The sequence below is a fragment of the Manis javanica genome, chromosome 5 (genome assembly GCF_040802235.1).
Source record: "Manis javanica isolate MJ-LG chromosome 5, MJ_LKY, whole genome shotgun sequence".
Classification (NCBI taxonomy): Eukaryota; Metazoa; Chordata; class Mammalia; order Pholidota; family Manidae; genus Manis; species Manis javanica.
Window position 1 is genome coordinate 155,844,407 of NC_133160.1, and position 17,071 is coordinate 155,861,477.

Here is a 17,071-nt window from a genome sequence, read left to right on the forward strand (position 1 = left end):
AGAAAAAACCTATTCTCAGGGCTAGATATAAAATTATACATTTTAGGAGAAAAAGCAGCTGAATATTCATAACGTTCTGTTGTCTTGTAGTTACTCTGCTGTTTTCTTGTCTAAACAAATCGTGTACTGTATTCCAAATTAAAATAGAAAACATTATTTCTCTCTGATGGTATGATGCAAATTTTGTATCCTTAACAGGGATGCTACATTTTTGGAAGAATTCTGTTTTTGTATGTGTTTTCGAATGATAGTTTACTGAGGCAAGTGTTTGGAATTTGTTTTCGCATAATGGACTGTTGTCTGACTTTGATCCAATGCCCAGGGATTTCCTTGCTTTAGTTTTCCAGTTTCCAGTTTTCAACCTGACTGTAGTAGAAAGAAAAATTTTTTAAAAACACTCAATATTTCATAATTAGTTTCTTTTTTTTCCCTTTAGCCAAACCAACAACTTTATCTCTTCCTCTGACCCCAGAGTCACCAAAGTAAGTATTAAGAAATGTAACCATTTTCAGAAAGGGAAGGGGGTTCTTATACATTTGGCTACAGCAACTCCATTTCAGTTTGTTTTTATAAATGTGCCATATCTTCCAGTGACCCCAAGGGTTCCCCATTTGAGAACAAGACTATTGAACGAACCTTAAGTGTGGAACTCTCTGGAACTGCAGGTAAGCATTACATTTCACTTGAAACTGTGCGTGTATGTGTGTGTTTCTGTGATATATATTAAATGAGAGTATACTATGTGATTTATGAAGTCAGCAAAGAGTACAAACAATCCTGTATATGCATTTGTCTTTACATATTTTCAGTTGTTTATTTATTTTATGAGAATACACTTATTATATGCCAGACCTGGACTAGAACCTCTGTTGTTGATTATTGCTTTAGATCCTCAAAGAACCTTATTTCAGATTAAGACACCAAAGTTTGAGTAGGAGGAGAAATTCACATTTATCTGTCTCCCACCCAATAAATGTGCCAGGTGTGTAAGTAGTTTGGGTTAATTTCACAAGGACCTCTGGAAGATAGTTGTAGTTTTTGCATTTCAAGATGAGGAAATAAAGTTCAGAGATGTTCAGTAACTTGTTTCTGATCACAGATGGAAAGCAAGGAGCAAAGTTTTGAACACACTTGGAATATTTTCTCACTCTGCATTACACAGAACAGGATAAGGATCTCCTATATATACCATTTTTTATATCTTTCCAGCAAAGGTGAAAAATGAAAATTTACCTCTCACCAAAACTAAATATTCTTATGTATTTTTAAACAAGGGCAATTTCCTTCAACATTTGTACTTTTGAACTCATTTAGCCAGTCTTGCTTCAAATATTGAAGAGGAAGGAGCTTTAAAAAGCAGGACTAACTTCAGAGAAATTTGTTAATCCAAGGAGTTCTTCAGCAGACTTCTTAGTTGGTTGTAAATGGCATCTTTGCCCTAAGTGCTCTAGGGTCAGGTACTTGAACCCCACAGGAAGTGAATCCTAGGATGTCTGTAACAAGAAGTTCCTTGGCTCTGGCCATTGCTGATAAGGGTAAAGGAACAGTAAGTTAAACAAGATGCTTTCAACCAGAACTATGGTGCCTACATGCACCACGGTCTTTGTCACTAAGTTTAATTTCACACTTTGAGTTTGCTAAATTACCTCCTTATGAAAGGTCTATCGCATGATTGCATGATTTGGTCAGGCAATAGAGTAGTTAATTTCATGGTATTTATAGCTATATAAATTTGTGTGTGCATGTACATATATAAATGTATCTTTATGTCCATACATATACACACACATATTCACTTATATGCATATACATAATTTCTTAAATAAATAATTTACATATATGATTAAAATTAACTCTTATGTGTATATATATAATGTGCAAAAGACACCTTCTTAACTGACCAGTGAGAATGAGTATTTGGTGGTTTTATCTAAAAAGTTGACTAAAGTATATGCAGTTATGTCATTTTACTTTTGCCTTAAACATATAAATAAACATCAAATATCAAATTTTGGGTATTAGACAAGAGACCTTTGCCTGAAACTTAAATGTGCTGAGGATCCATTTATCTTTTTCGCACAAGCTGCATTAATAATGCATCATAGATGGTATCCACTTTTCATTTCTTACTCTTTGAAGGAAAATAATAAGGGATATTTGTGTGGTAGTCTGAGTACAAAATTGTTCTAGATTTTTATGATTTTTGTATAAATCTTAATCATAATCCTCCATGTTTTCCTAATGTTTTCTGATACCACCCACCTGCAACTAATTTGATGGCCCTTCTCTTAGACCTTAATTTGTCATACTGTTATTGGGTCTTTTTATAGAAACAACTTTTCTTACTCAGATTTCATTTATTTACATAATACTTTATTATCATACATAATTTCAGTCACCAGTATAATGGACATTAACTGGTTTGGGAAAACACTGTTATGACTCATGGTAACAACTCAACTGAAAGGAATATATTAACTAGGAGTGCTCAGAATATTGTGGGTTATTGGTCAGTTACTTTGTTTTAGAGGATAATGGGAAAGCTTCTGCTATATATACTGATACTAAGCATTCTGGTAAAGAAGGGTTTTTATTATTCTCTGATTATAAACAATATAAGCTTACTATAAAATGTCAAAAATATAAACTAGTGCAAAAAATATTCATAGTTCTAAGATGCAAAGTGGTCAATAGCACTGTTTCCCATGGAAATTTTCATACATCTATGATCATTCTGTATATAGATATATAATTTTGCATCCCGAATTTTCAATTAACATTTTAACAAGGAATTTTTGTATCATCACAGACCCTTTATTATCAGGCTTTTAGCATGCTGTATAACATTATTTCGAGTAAGTACATGAAAATTTATTTAATCACACTCCTATTGTTATGTATTTAGGTTGCTTCAAAGTGTTACTGTTTTGAAATAACACTGCAGTGGAATGTTTGTTAATAAAATTTTTAACTTTATTTACTCAAAATAAATCCTTAGTAGTTATTAATACTGAATATAAGGATATAAATATATTGGGAACTTCTGGTGAATATTGCCACATTGTTTTCTGAAAGGGGTGTTTCCATTTATGGTCTTACTGGCACTAAATGGATATACTTAATTTATTACATCCTTGCTACCACTGGGTAGCTCCATTTTTAAAATGTTTTTAAAATGTTTTGTTAATTGCATTTCTTCTGTTAGTGAAATTACAGTGTTACAACGAAAGCAGTTTTTATTTTCTTCTTGCCAGAATTTTTATTTTTTTAATTTTCTTCTTGCCTAATTCTAAATAATGTAGTTATAATTTTGAAAGCTTAGTAGTGTACACTATTTAATGGCAGGTAGAAATTTATGGAAGATACTTTTTAAATGTGCTTAGAATCCTTAAAATTGTACACAAGTGGATTTTTTTCTGTCAGTGACCTAGAATTCCTCTTACTAGTTTCAATCCCTTTTACCTAGTGCTTTGAAAGATTATTGGATATAATAAAATTCAATTTACCAACATATTTTTAATACCTGCTTTATGTATGCAATAAGCTAGGTCTTGGTGAATGTACAGCACGTGTAAGGCAGAGAGACTAATCCATCATAGATGAGTAAAGCATAGAGCATAATACTTGGCATGGTACTTTTGTTTAAGATGTAAGCTACAGTCTGTTGGGAAAATAGCATACATCACACATGTAGCATGAAGAGAAAATATTACTTATCATTTATGTTTTGTTACCTTCTGGTGGCCCAGAAGGTGGTTTTTACTTTGCTGAGCATGGGGGTTGTAAGTACGAAGATGAAAATGAGAGAGGCTGAGGTAGGGCCAAATTACATTACATAAGAGAAGTTATTTAGAGCTAAAGGGAAACAAGGGGTGAGGAGGAACTTGGGGCATGCCCAAGGTGGCTGGAAGGAAAATTCTGGAACTTGTCTGGAAGGTGGTGTGTGGAGGAGGAGATTGGGAGAGAAGAGGTTTTTTGATAGAGATATCATGAGTTTGAAATGCTGTGTGTCATGTAGGTGATCTCCATCCCCTTTAACAATCTTTAGTAAAATTTGTTGTGCCAGTAGTGTTTGGAGGCTGTGAAAAACACTGATTGTGCCTCAAGAGAATCACCAAAGGGAGAAAAGAAGTTATCAAACGGACCCCTGTATCATGGCTTCAAGTTAAATACAATGATTGCACAGAAGATTGGAAAGAATGGTAGAGACAGCTCAGACTGAAAGAAGCATTAAGGCAATACCGTTGTTCGGTGAATGACAGAGGTGATGCCTGGAAAGGAGGCTGGAGGAAACTGAGCTCTCCACAGGCTGACCTGACTTGAGAAGCCTTAAGGGAGAGAAATATTTGTACCGTATTTTGAAGTGTACTGGTGGAAAGGGAGGAAGATACTGAGGGAGCAGATTCGAGAAGGCAGGACATCACAGAGATGTTTAGGGAGCACTGAGTTGGGCATGGGCAGTGAAATCCACAAGGAAATAGAGGACGGGACACACGCTTTCCCTCCTTCACATTCTCTTTGCTAAGACTTCTTTCTATATCCTTAATCTCTAAGTCTCAGTTTCCTCAATTTTAAAGTCATATTTATAATTCTCAAATGAAATTACTGTATGACTCAAAGGACTAAAATAAAGACTGAAACATAAATTTGCCAGTATTCAACCATTTTGACATGCAAAATGGCAATTTTATATGCTTCACCCTGAGTTAAAAAAAAAACTTTATAAGCAGCAAAGCTCCAAATGAAAGTAGAGTATTATAGTGTTTTAAAAGCAGACAGCATAGCTTCGTGAAATTGTGCAAAACCTTGGCTCTGACACTGAACAAACCCAAGTTCAAATTCTGGATGTACCCCCATTTAGCTGTATGGCCTTTGGTCAATTTAATTAACTTATGCACAGCTTAGGATCCTTATGCTTCAAATGAAGATAATAATAGTACCTGCATCTCATCGAGTCTCTGTGAAGATTAAGTGAGAGAAAACATGAAAAAAGACTAAATCCAGTGCCAGCAAATAGAAGTATTCAATAAATATTAGATATTTAATTATGAAATCTGTATTACTTTCTTTTACTGAGGTCACTGTACATTGTTACTCAACTTTTCAACTTTTGATTATCTTTATCTGTGCCCTTTCACTGACCTTAATGCTGCATCTTCTTTGGTATTCTCATATATGAAGTTTTCTGTGGGAAAGTCTCCTTAACTCCCAACAAAACTGAACATCTGCTTCTTTTGGTGTAGGTGTGGATTTAGCAAACCAAGGTAGAAGAATCTCTGAACAATAGCCTCTTCTACTATTACTATACATTTTGGATGTTAGGCACCCCCAGTAGGCATGTCACATGTCTTATCTTCTTGATTCTCTGGCTATTTCATTGTTGAGGAAAAACCTGTATGTTGACACTAGCTCTGCGGTAGATCCTGGGTTCAAAGCAGTTCTGACTAGAGATCCTATCTCTTTCCTGAAGCCTGGATTTTAAAGATAGTAGTCAACATCTGTTATGTTAAATAGGCTTCATCTCACTTGCCAAGTGTCATTGATTGGGACTGGCTGCCAGGAGCATTGTGTTGAGGAGGATTCTAAGGCCAAGTCTGTACTCAGTGGGAATGTCATGATCAATTAGTGATGTCTGCCAGAGGTGCAGCAGCGGGTGGACAGGGTGAAACTGTATTCATGTTGTTGATTTGTTTATCCTTCATTTACATGCTTATTACTTTTGGTTGCAGCAGAGGAAATGGATCAAGCTGTTGCTGGGCCTTCCTGGTATCTTCTTTTACTTTACACTCACAAATTTAGTGAAATTTCCCAAGCACTTACGAGGAAATGTAAAGAGTCAACAAAATTCTAAGACCTCCGGAATAATCCCTCTGCCCCATCTGCAGAGGCTTCGGGAGACAGGAGGGCTGAGATAGGAAGTGTGCTTTATAAGGTATCGCCAGCTGGTCTGACTTTGTGATTGTCCTAAACTAGCTCATTTTGGCTGATAAAAAAACGGCTTCTCTTTTACAGGTGTAAAAACTAATTTGATTTCAAAATAGCTGTTAGTAAAGCAAGATGAGAGAAAAGAGAATGCTCTTTTGGCAGAAGGCATTTAAATCTATTGCATATGGAGATTTTCAGAATGCTAGGCTTTTTTGTTCCGAAATGGGAATGGTAAAGCAATGTCAGCTCAAGAAGACAATGGGTTTGGCCACAAGACATGACAGAATGTGATTAGGGGCCAAAGCGCCTTACCCCAAAATTGCATGTATATGTGTATGTCAATTGTTATTGTTAGCACTGTAAAAGTAATAAAAAGCAATGTAACTATTTGATAACTAATCAGGGAAATGAGGAGTACAAAATAATCAGCCATCTCATCACTCTAATACTCTAGGTCTTTGCAATGTGTTTCGCCATTGATTTGTGTCTTTTCCTCCTGGTTTTAATGACAGTGGGCATATGATTTGGTGTCATTTATTTTCCACTTACTGTTTTCCCTTGGTTTAAACTGGCAGTCATTCAAATTGCACTTAAGTGGACTTGCTTTAAAAAAAAAAAACCTCATTAACCAATCAATCTGTAATTTCTTATTCTTTTATGTAGAGCTTTATGCCATCTGTTTTGGATTTCACATTTAAAAATTCATTTTTTTTTCTGGATGGAACATTGGCAAACAGCATAAATTTGCTGTACCTTTTTGGCATATACCACTTTTGCATGTGACTTATCTTTGAGGAAATAGACCCAAGCAAAATATGAGCAGTAGCTGGCAGTTTTAAAAGGAAAACCGTAGCATCAGAGAACTGGAAAGTGATTTTGACAGGTCATATAATCCATTTCTGTGCCCGAAAGATCCAGGAAAGGGATACCCAGCAAATCCTCTTTACAGCTCATTGCAATGTTTGGCAACTCTTACTGTCAGGAATTTCTTCCTTATTTCAGCCATATCCTTGATATTCTGTTTTTTATCACATTCTACTTGACCCAATATCTGGAAAGATAATTCCTTTGTTCCTCAGTGTTATTTTCTGGAAATGGTAATATTCAATTTCTTGATACTAAGCAATTTGCTGTCCCCCATCAGCCTGGGGGCTTTGCTTGTAGACATCCAGAAGGATAGGTTTCCCTCTCCCCCTCTCTGCACCCTCTCCTGCCCCAGCTCTGTGACAAAGAGCACAGAGGCCTAGTAATAATGTCTTCATCTTCCACAAGCAAGAGCTGGGGAATTACGCACGTGTCATAGGAATGTTCTGCAGTTTTTCTGCAAGTCCAGCTTGTTCCACAGTAATCAGAGGTGATAGAGGAAATACTTAAAAAACAGAAAAGGAAGAAACACTCCCAGAGCAGGTGAGACTGATGCCAGCTAGGGAACAGGAACACAGGGTGGGAGGCCCCTCGGGTGCCCAGAGTTAACACTTTGGTTGCTGTTTCCTGCATGTTCCAGTGAGTCCGGGGAATGCTGGGGGTGGGGAAAGGCCCTGGAGGGGCTACTATCACAGAATATTCTAACAACTGGTGGAACAGGATTCAGTTCACTACTGAATATATCAGCCCTTCCTAGGCTCACTCGACACCCACTCCAAGTTCTTGAGACCTAAAATAATGTGAGTAGGGTAAGTCGCACACCTCTCTCTGCCCAGTCTTCCTTTTTTGGTGAGGTTTTAAGCAAATTAGAAACTCATCTTCTCCTTGTTTTTTCTTAAGGAATATCTGAAATGGCATGTGACGTAAAAAAAATCCCACTCTCAGATTAACTCCAGAGCAAGTACACATTTAGCACTAGATTCTGCAAAGTGTGATAAAGTATTACAAAAAAAGTCCTGCCAAAGTCATTGGGTGGATAGTGGAGCACAAAAAAAATCGGAGAGGAGCCATAACCATCTATCAGAGTCATTCAATTAAACAAACAAACCCAAAAGAGAGCTCCTCAAAGAAAACTGTTTTACAGTGCATAATGAAAAGCAAAACAAACCTTGTCTCTGACTTTTTTTAATAAAAGGGCTGTTTAAAAAGATGACTGTAGAGTGTGTACCACTTCTCCAAGATTTGCTGTGCAGAAGTGCATAAGTGTGAGTGATGTAGAGGTACTTGTTTATTATAGAACACATTTCAATGCAGTAATCATAAATATTGCTAAGGTTGTGCTCTGTTGAAATATGACCTACATACTCTTGATTGTTTGTGTTACGTGATTTGTCTGACACCCATTACATTCTGGGTAATAGCAGCCATTTGTTGCTCTGCACAGCAGGCTCTTTTGACAAAAGAAAATAGGCGGTAATAAAAAAGCTATAGTCTGAATTACATTCTGCACAGTGCTGCACTGCTGAGAGTTTGCGCAAGGGTGTTAACAATGCTCTGAACTGCCTCTTGTCAGCCTTCAGCCTGTAATGGCCATCTGTCCTCACATAAATCTGTCAAAACCTGCTAAGTTCAAGAGAGAACATGGAATATACCTTGTACTGTCAACACCAAAATGTACACATTCCCCAGAAAATCAACACACAGGAAATAATCCGGAGGTTATGGGAGGCATTAGCACTGTTGACTCAGGCTTGTGGGGTGAAATGGAGAGCCCTACGGTTAGAGGGAAGATGAGCAAAGCTAGCAGGATTGAGGAATTGAGTATTGACTGGCCTCCTACCACAGGGGAAAAAATTTCTGGGTAGGGGAGATGGGGATAGAGAAATCCAATTAGTTCAGGAGCAGCAAGGGGTTCCTGTCCCATCAGCAGCTCTTAAAAGTTTGACACTATGTTAAAAGAAAAGAAAAATGCTTCTTGTACTTTTATTTTGTTTTGGTTCTCAGCTCTCTATGGAAATAGATTTCCAATTAGGCACTGGTAGCTCCATCCTTGAGCTTTCTCAAGTCTTGCTGGGAGGTATTCTCTGAATAAGGATGTTTCATTAAACAGGTAAAAAGTTGAGGGAATTATTAGAATTACTCTCTTCTACACACCTACTCAGTAATCCTAAAATAACTTCCGTCCACTAAGCAAGTATTGTTATTTTTTTTAACAAGTAGTGTCAACAGAAATTTGTATCCCTGATATTTTCACTTCCAGGGTACATTTGATCATCTCAGAAAGTTTATGTTAATCTTAAGCAGATATACATGAAAATATACTTACTTCAAATTTTAAAGAATTGCCTCTTTATTAAAATGAACCATAAATTCATGTCCCTGGGACTGGCTCTCTGAAATACCAGCATCTGGTGTATTATTGAGTACATAGTAGGTGTTTAGTAAATGTCTACTTAACTGCCACAGGCCATCCAATAAGCAAACAAGGTAAAAAGGCTGTTTTTAAGTCAAAGAAACTACAATCAAGGTGTCACCACTCCCAGGAGCAACTTGAGAATCAGTTATTTAAGCGATAATGAGCTTAGGTAGTAGGACAAGGGTTTCAAATGTTCAAGACTAAAAAGAATTTCTATATTTAAAATCCCTAGATAGCTGGGCTATTTTTAGAACTAGTCTCTCTTTAATAGTGGCCTAATTTGGTGTTTCTGAAGTTTAGAGTTTCTTTTTATAAGTCTACAATGTCAGTCAAATACATAAACCTCAGAACAACGTGATATGCTACCTAGACCTGACAGGACAGTGGCTCTCTATATGTGGTCTATGAACCATCTCATTAAAAATGTTTGACCAGCTTCCCAAGTGATTCTTGGGCCTCAGAAATGTGAAACCCACTACTAAAGGAAGACCTAGAAAAATAAAAATAAAAATGAGTAAAAGGTTTTGCAAAAATAAGCCCAAGCAACATTGTGCTAAGAGTTTATAATCTATTTGGAGAGACAAGATATAATTCACATTCAAAAAGATTTAAGCAAAAATATATAACAATATCTGATAAGTATCAAGTGAGTGTTCCTGGCAGTAAATTATTGGAAAAGTAAAAATTACCCTAATTTGGTAATCATGAAAAGATTTATAGATTTGGATTTTAGGACGTTGAATGTCATTTTCCCCAACCCAAGAGCTATGTCATTTGGAATATTTTACCATTATTTACCCAGCAGAGAGATTATCCATCATTATTTTTTGAGTATCTTAGGCTACAATGAGAGATATTTGAGAGCCTGACATTTCTTTGCTGGGTGTTATTATCTTGTATCTTTAAAGTTGTTATCATGATAATTGAAGGTAGCATGGGGTAGAAATCACTGTATTAGGAATGGGGAATTCAACATGTAAAGAGAATAAGGAAAAGAGAAAGAAGAAAAGATTGATCATATAGGCATTTCTTAGATTGAGAAAAAGACATACCTGTCCATGGAAGTGAGCACAAAAGGAGGGTGTGCTTCAGTGACACAGATGTTTTGTTCAGTAATAAGTCACCTCTCTAATGTCTTCAAGCAAAGAGTGGGATCGGCATACAGTAATGAATGGTCATGCTAATAAAAGTGGCTGCTCATAGAAGGAGATTTTTGGAGACTCAAAGGTGTCACTTCTCTCTGTGTTTGCATTTTTCCATCATTTTGAACTTTTCTGGAATGTATTTCCAGTCAAACTACCTCATATTTTTATATCTTTTCTTCCCTCATTTAGGGAGCATTAGCTGTGCATAATACAAATTGCCGAATATTAGTGTAAAACATTTCATTTTAGGGAAAATACTGATTTCTTCCCTTTATTGTAAAATAGGAGAAGGAGATAGCATCTTCCTGTCCATGCCAAAATTTCATGTGGCTTTCTGTGACCTACTTGGTTCTTTATATATATATGAATATAATTTTTTTTTCTTTTTCTCCAGCAAGGTAGAATTTCTCTGTCTTGCCTTGGAATGTACAGTTGCCTTAAGTCTAACCCCAGGCTTGTTAGCGGGCTTGAAGTTCTTTTTTGCTGAATAGTGTTAACCCGTCCTCCTAAACAGAAAGTTTATTGTAAACTAAAATGTTCCCTTGTAAGCATAAAGTCATTTGAACGCTAACCTGCCCTTCTTCAAAGTCTCTTGGACTCTGGGGCCATTTCATAAGTATTCTTTCTCAGCATAAAGGGATGAGCAGAACTTACTCAGGAGTGAACCTTAATGGGGGCAACTGCACTTCACAGATTCTCCCACGATGACTCCTGATGGAATTTCCTGTCCTTCTGTAGAAAAGCACAAAAGGGAACAAATGATGGCTTTCCACCCTTATTGCTTTTTTTTAATTTTTTTTTTAATTAGTTGCTGAAGGTTGGATTCATTTCAGCCCTTCAGGCTCCATAAATAAAGCTCTAAATAAAATGGTCTGCTGGCACTGCAATATTTAATGTTACTGTTCACTTAGGTTTCTGTTGCAGAACCATATTTTAGACAGAATGTATTAGTTATGCTTACAAGAAAGTATCATACCTACATTAGCTGTGGTTTACTAAGTTAATGAACTGTGAAGATAAAGAGTCATTGCTGTCAAGTTGTAGTATTGTCTGATTCCCTGCATTTGTATGTTGCATTTTTCTGAACTTTGAAGTTGCCTATGTCATGGCCACCCTACCCCACATTTGCTGCCATCCCACTTTCTTTTTTTTTAAAGTTTCCTAAGTCTTGGGCTCCATGGATAGATATCCAGGATTGGACAAAAATTTCAGAGCCACTTGCATCCTCAGCCACATTCTTTGTAGATAAACACTAACATCGTTATTCTGTGATTCCCCTGAAACCCACCGTGCTAATTTTCCACAATGCAGGTTCTATGATGCCCTTAAACATATGTAAGTTTGGTAATGCCTGGTGCTTTGGAGGCCAGTAGTGATGCGGTAATGTTCCTGGGAAGCAGGATCTGGTAGCGCTGGTGTTTGAAATACAAAATATCAACAGATCTCACTGCTGACCTGGCTTTGTGGATCCATCTTTTCTTTGTAACAAAGGCTTAGGGAGAGTCACTTTTTCAAGTCTTGTCATGAATTTAGCTTCCTTCTTTTTCCCTCAGTTTTAACCATTGTCTGAAATCACAGAAAAGTTAAGAAAATGTATCCTAGCATTTAACAACCTTATCTCTTGTCTCTTTTTTCTCTTTCTTTCCCTAATTTTTTTTTCTTGCATTTTTGTATATTTTTGCCTTAGGCCTAACTCCACCCACAACTCCTCCTCATAAAGCCAACCAAGATAATCCTTTCAGGACTTCTCCAAAGCTGAAGTCCTCTTGCAAGACTGTGGTACCTCCGCCATCGAAGAAGTCCCGGTACAGTGAGTCTTCTGGTACCCAAGGCAATAACTCCACCAGGAAAGGGCCCGAGCAGTCTGAGTTATACGCCCAGCTCAGCAAGAACTCAGGGCTCACCAGTGGACACGAGGAAAGGAAGGTCAGGCGGCCCAGTCTGCGGCTGTTTGGTGACCATGACTATTGCCAGTCAATTAATTCCAAAACGGAAATACTCATTAATGTATCACAGGAGCTCCAAGACTCTAGACAACTAGAAAATAAAAATGCCTCCTCCCATTGGCAGGGGCATATTTGTTCTTCCACAGATTCAGACCAGTGCTACCTGAGAGAGACCCCGGAGGTGAGCAAGCAGGTCTCTCCTTGCAGCACCAGAAAACAGCTCCAAGACCAGGAAATCCGAGCCGAGCTGAACAAGCACTTCGGCCATCCCAGTCAAGCTGTTTTTGACAACGAAGCAGACAAGACCAGTGAACTGAGGGACAGTGATTTCAGTAATGAACAATTCTCCAAACTACCTATGTTTATAAATTCAGGACTAGCCATGGATGGCCTGTTTGATGACAGCGAAGATGAAAGTGATAAACTGAACTACCCTTGGGATGGCACGCAATCCTACTCATTGTTCGATGTGTCGCCTTCTGGCTCTTCTTTTAACTCTCCATGTAGAGATTCTGTATCATCACCACCCAAACCCTTATTTTCTCAAAGACCCCAAAAGATAATCTCTCGTTCAAGGTCCTTTTCTCGACACAGGTCGTGTTCCCGATCACCGTATTGTTCAAGGTCAAGATCGAGGTCCCCAGGCAGTAGATCCTCTTCAAGGTAAACCTTGTCCAAACCCACCGAAAGCAAGGTATTCCAGAAAGTCAGAGAATGCATGCAAAACCCACAGGCAGTCCAGCCCCTCACCACTGAGTTCCAGGGCTGCAGGAACTAATGCGATTGCTGTTAAACATACATTTCTCCCCATCTTCTCTTAAATCTGTCAGCCTTGAGCACAGTGCCTTGAGCCAGTCAGATCGGTGAGAGCAATTTGTAAGAACCTTGCTCATGTAACTTTTTCCATTACCTGGAGAGCTGCCCTGTACCAGGATAGTTGAGATCCATGCAAGATAAAGCTGACAGTGTACCAGACTGGTGCTCAGTGTTAACATCAATAAGAGACGCTGGGAAGGAACACATCACTCCCAGACCTCTAAGCTGACTAAATGATCACCAACTGTCACTGGGAAATCTCACTAGAAGCTAGGAAGAAAAAGCCGGCTTATGTAATACGGTGTCCCAGGGGATGTTCAGTCATGACGATAAACTAGGGTTAAGTGGCAGTTGCAAATGCTTTTTGTTTTTCTTCTTCCTCCCAGGTCTTGTTATTACTACGAGTCAAGCCGCTGCAGACACCGTGCGCACCGAAATTCTCCCCTGTGTGCAAGATCACGTTCAAGATCGCCCTACAGCCGTAGACCCAGGTGAGGGTTCACGTCATTTTCCCTCCTTCTCTTCCCATCGTCAACAAGACGTTATCTAAAATCCTACCCATCCCCTGTTTACTATTCATTTTGCTTGTTTGGGCAAATGGAGGTGGTTGACTTAATGATGAAGTTATGTTTCTCAGGTATGACAGCTACGAGGAATATCAGCACGAAAGGCTCAAAAGGGAAGAATACCGCAAAGAGCATGAGAAGCGGGAGTCTGAAAGGGCCGAGCAGAGGGAGAGGCGCAGGCAGAAGGCAATTGTAAGCAGCTTGGAGCTCGCTTTAGTTTTAAAGGAGAGCTTCTTTCTCCTTTCCTTTTCCTTTTCCTTTCCTTCCCCACTCTCTCTCTCTTTTTGTAGATTAGAAAATAAACTAAAGCTAAGACTTTGTTAGAATATGCAATATTCAGCCTTTTGGTTTGGAAACATCACTGAGTCCCCAGTCTCTCTGAACACAGATTTTTGGAACACAAAATGGTCATTCAGTACCTTTATCATTTTTACTTCGAATTTCTCATTCATCTGGAAGCTCATTACTATTTTCAACTTTTGTTTTCAAAAATGGAGGGGGTAAAGATTTACTCCAATACTGGTTTCAGCTCGTCAGAGGGTGAATTTTTTTTTTTTTTTTTGACTTTTCACTGCTCCTTTTTTCTCTGAGTAGAAAATGAGGGGATGTCCCTGTTTGGTTTCTATTTTCATTGTTTTGGACATGAGGATTGGGTTGTCCATGAAGAGACTGGGTTCAAGTTAGATTTACAGGTGGCAGTAGAGGAAGATTTGCTGAGGAAGTCATCATTTCTTGCTTGTGCAGGGTTTACACCTGACTGGATAACTGATGCATCCACATTTCTTATGAACTGCTTTGAAGTAAGCCAGTATGTATTTCAACACCACTGACTGTAGGGTATTGCATTCACTTGACGTATAGACAGTACAGACCCTTAGGTGTAAAGACCCATGTGATGTTAAGTGTTCATGCTCTGCCAGTCTGTTTTAGCAGCTGCCTACTAATGGGTAGGCTTTACTTTAGCTCCCTCCCAGTGTTTTCAACCTAGGCCTCGGATAGCAAAAACAGAGGCACTCCAATTGTCAGTATCCAGTCTTGTCCATAGCAGACATTCCTAATCGATTATAGAACTCTTTCCCACTGAGCCCCCTTGAACACTTTGGGTCTTTCCCAATATGGTGCTCCACGGAGCCCTGACTAATCGATCAGAAATGGCAATGATCTTCACTGCAGCTGCTTGTCTGCGCTGGCTTCTAAGAGACATTTCGGTGAAGACCAGCTTTTGACATATTTTGCATGTGAGGCTTAGGGAAATGATTTTTAACTGTAAAGATGAGATTTATATGATACCTCTAAGAAAACCCTCTACCATCAACAAAATCTTGACAATACATAAAAGAGCAGACTAATAAAGTAAAAAATCAAGCAGTGGCTAATAGTTACCAGCTAGAAAAAAAGTTAACCGAGAAGTTTGGTAACTGCAGGTGCTCATGGAAAAAGAAGGAATAAGTAACTGAGTCCTTAAACTAAAGGTTTAAGGTGTTTGCTGCCATTTAGCTGTGAATCTACCTAGGACTGTACCAGAATGCTTTGTTCAAATTATAGTTTTCTTCATTTTTCTCAACTTTCAAATGAGCTGTGATATTAAGTTCTGCCAGAGTATCATTAGTTAACACTTAAGACTAATGAAAAGTGAAAATTCAATTTTTCTAATTTTGCTGTATTTAATTAATAGCCTATTCAATAATTATAATAGCTCACATTTATATAGTGCCATATAGTTTACAAAGCCTTTTAATATGACACATTACAGTTAATCTTTACAAAAGAGAATCATGTTGAGCAAGCATGTAGGAAAATAGTTAGCCCAGTGTTTGCAAATTCATATCTTTTAAAATCCTTCATGTTTCTTCCCAAAGGTATGACATTAAAGAGAAAGATTAATAGTTTCATCACACATTTGCTCATTTGGGAAAAATACACCATCATTATAACCAAAGCTGTGCAGCTAAATGTAGCTAAATGACATGTGCTTATTTTATTCCTTCTAAAGATGACTTAGTGCCAGATACTTAACTAGAGTTCATAAAGAAAAGGAGGTGTCTTTTCATTTGTCTGTCTCTTTGCAAGAACTCAAATAGGTGATTGGTCTACATTTCCTAGTTGTTTCTGAGCTAAAAGTACTTTTGAGGTCACTAGGCTCAGACTGAAAGCAGATACCCCTTGCTTCCCCTTTTGTTACAAATGTTGACCAGTTCCTTAGCTAATTTTTGACTAGGACAATCTTTATCAATTCTATTTGAAAGATGGCTTATATAGTATAAATGTCAACTTGGATTACCTTAAATCATTATAAAGTAACTAGACATTTGCATGAGCTTTGGCTTTGAGATTCGTTTTTGTTTTGAAAAGCAGATTTTAAAAAACTAGCACATAGACATTATTTACATTACCAACACAGTTAGCTATATACAGGTAAAGAAAGTTTTGAGGCTGTGAAGATTCAGGACTTACTGTTAAACCAAATACTTCTTAGACATTAATGTACTGTTATTAATAATGTTATATTCTATTTCTGCTTAACATAAATTAAAACTCATGACTGTTTATGTGACAAACATTTGCTACATACTTGGAGTACAAAATTAGATAAGACCTGGTCCCCACATCCAGGGAGCTCCAAGTCTACTGACAGATAAAGATACACAAAAAGGAATAAGTGTGATAATTGCTCTTTTAGAAGGTACATTTGAGGTACTGTGGTGGAACAGAGGTGGACACCCAGACTTGGGAATGAGGGAGGGAATCCCTTGAGAGCATGAGATCTGAAATCTAAAGGAACAGAGGGCACAGGTAACCTATGCTGTCCAATATGGTTGCCATTAGCTGTACAGCAAACTTAGCTAGAACTGAATTAAAATGCACTGTAAGTATGATTGGTCTTTGAAGACTTAATACAAACAGTGTGCAATACCTTGTTAATATTTTTTATATCAATGCCAAGTCAAAACAATAACATTTTGTCTATATTGAACTAAATAAAATATATTATTAAACTAAAATTTCTTGTTTCTTTTTATAGTTAAGAAAATGTGCTTCTTAGAAAACTTAAAATTATATAGCTATATTATATTTTTATTGGACATTGCTATTCTAGGCAGAGGCTATAGCTCATATTGAGTCTCTGGAAAAGAACAAGGTGTATTGGGAAATTGTTAGTTGTTTAGCTAGAACACTGGGGCATAGAGCAGCAAGAAATATTCTGAGGGGCTGTGAGGAAGCCAGATCCTTAAAGGTCCTGTAAGTCATGATAAGGATTGTGAAGTCTCTCCTGTAGGCGTGGGGAAACTATTGAATGAGTTTACCCACAGGAAGATTTTCTGATCGATGTCCTTCCTCAAAACGATCTCTTTTCTTATGTTAGAATGTGTTTGTAAAGTGTATTTTTATGGA

General features: G+C 37.6%; 1 protein-coding gene across 7 annotated transcripts in view; it reads left to right on the plus strand.

Moving 5' to 3' along the window:
* The window catches only part of PPARGC1A (PPARG coactivator 1 alpha), a 608,395-nt gene that overhangs the window by 575,707 nt on the left and 15,617 nt on the right, over positions 1–17,071 (plus strand). For all 7 annotated transcript variants that reach the window (XM_017653378.3, XM_073237777.1, XM_073237776.1 and 4 more), the window contains 5 exons: positions 437–482; positions 592–665; positions 12,038–12,959; positions 13,499–13,603; positions 13,750–13,870. In XM_017653378.3, coding sequence (XP_017508867.2) covers positions 437–482; positions 592–665; positions 12,038–12,959; positions 13,499–13,603; positions 13,750–13,870 — 1,268 coding nt within the window. The remainder of the gene's footprint in view (positions 1–436; positions 483–591; positions 666–12,037; positions 12,960–13,498; positions 13,604–13,749; positions 13,871–17,071) is intronic.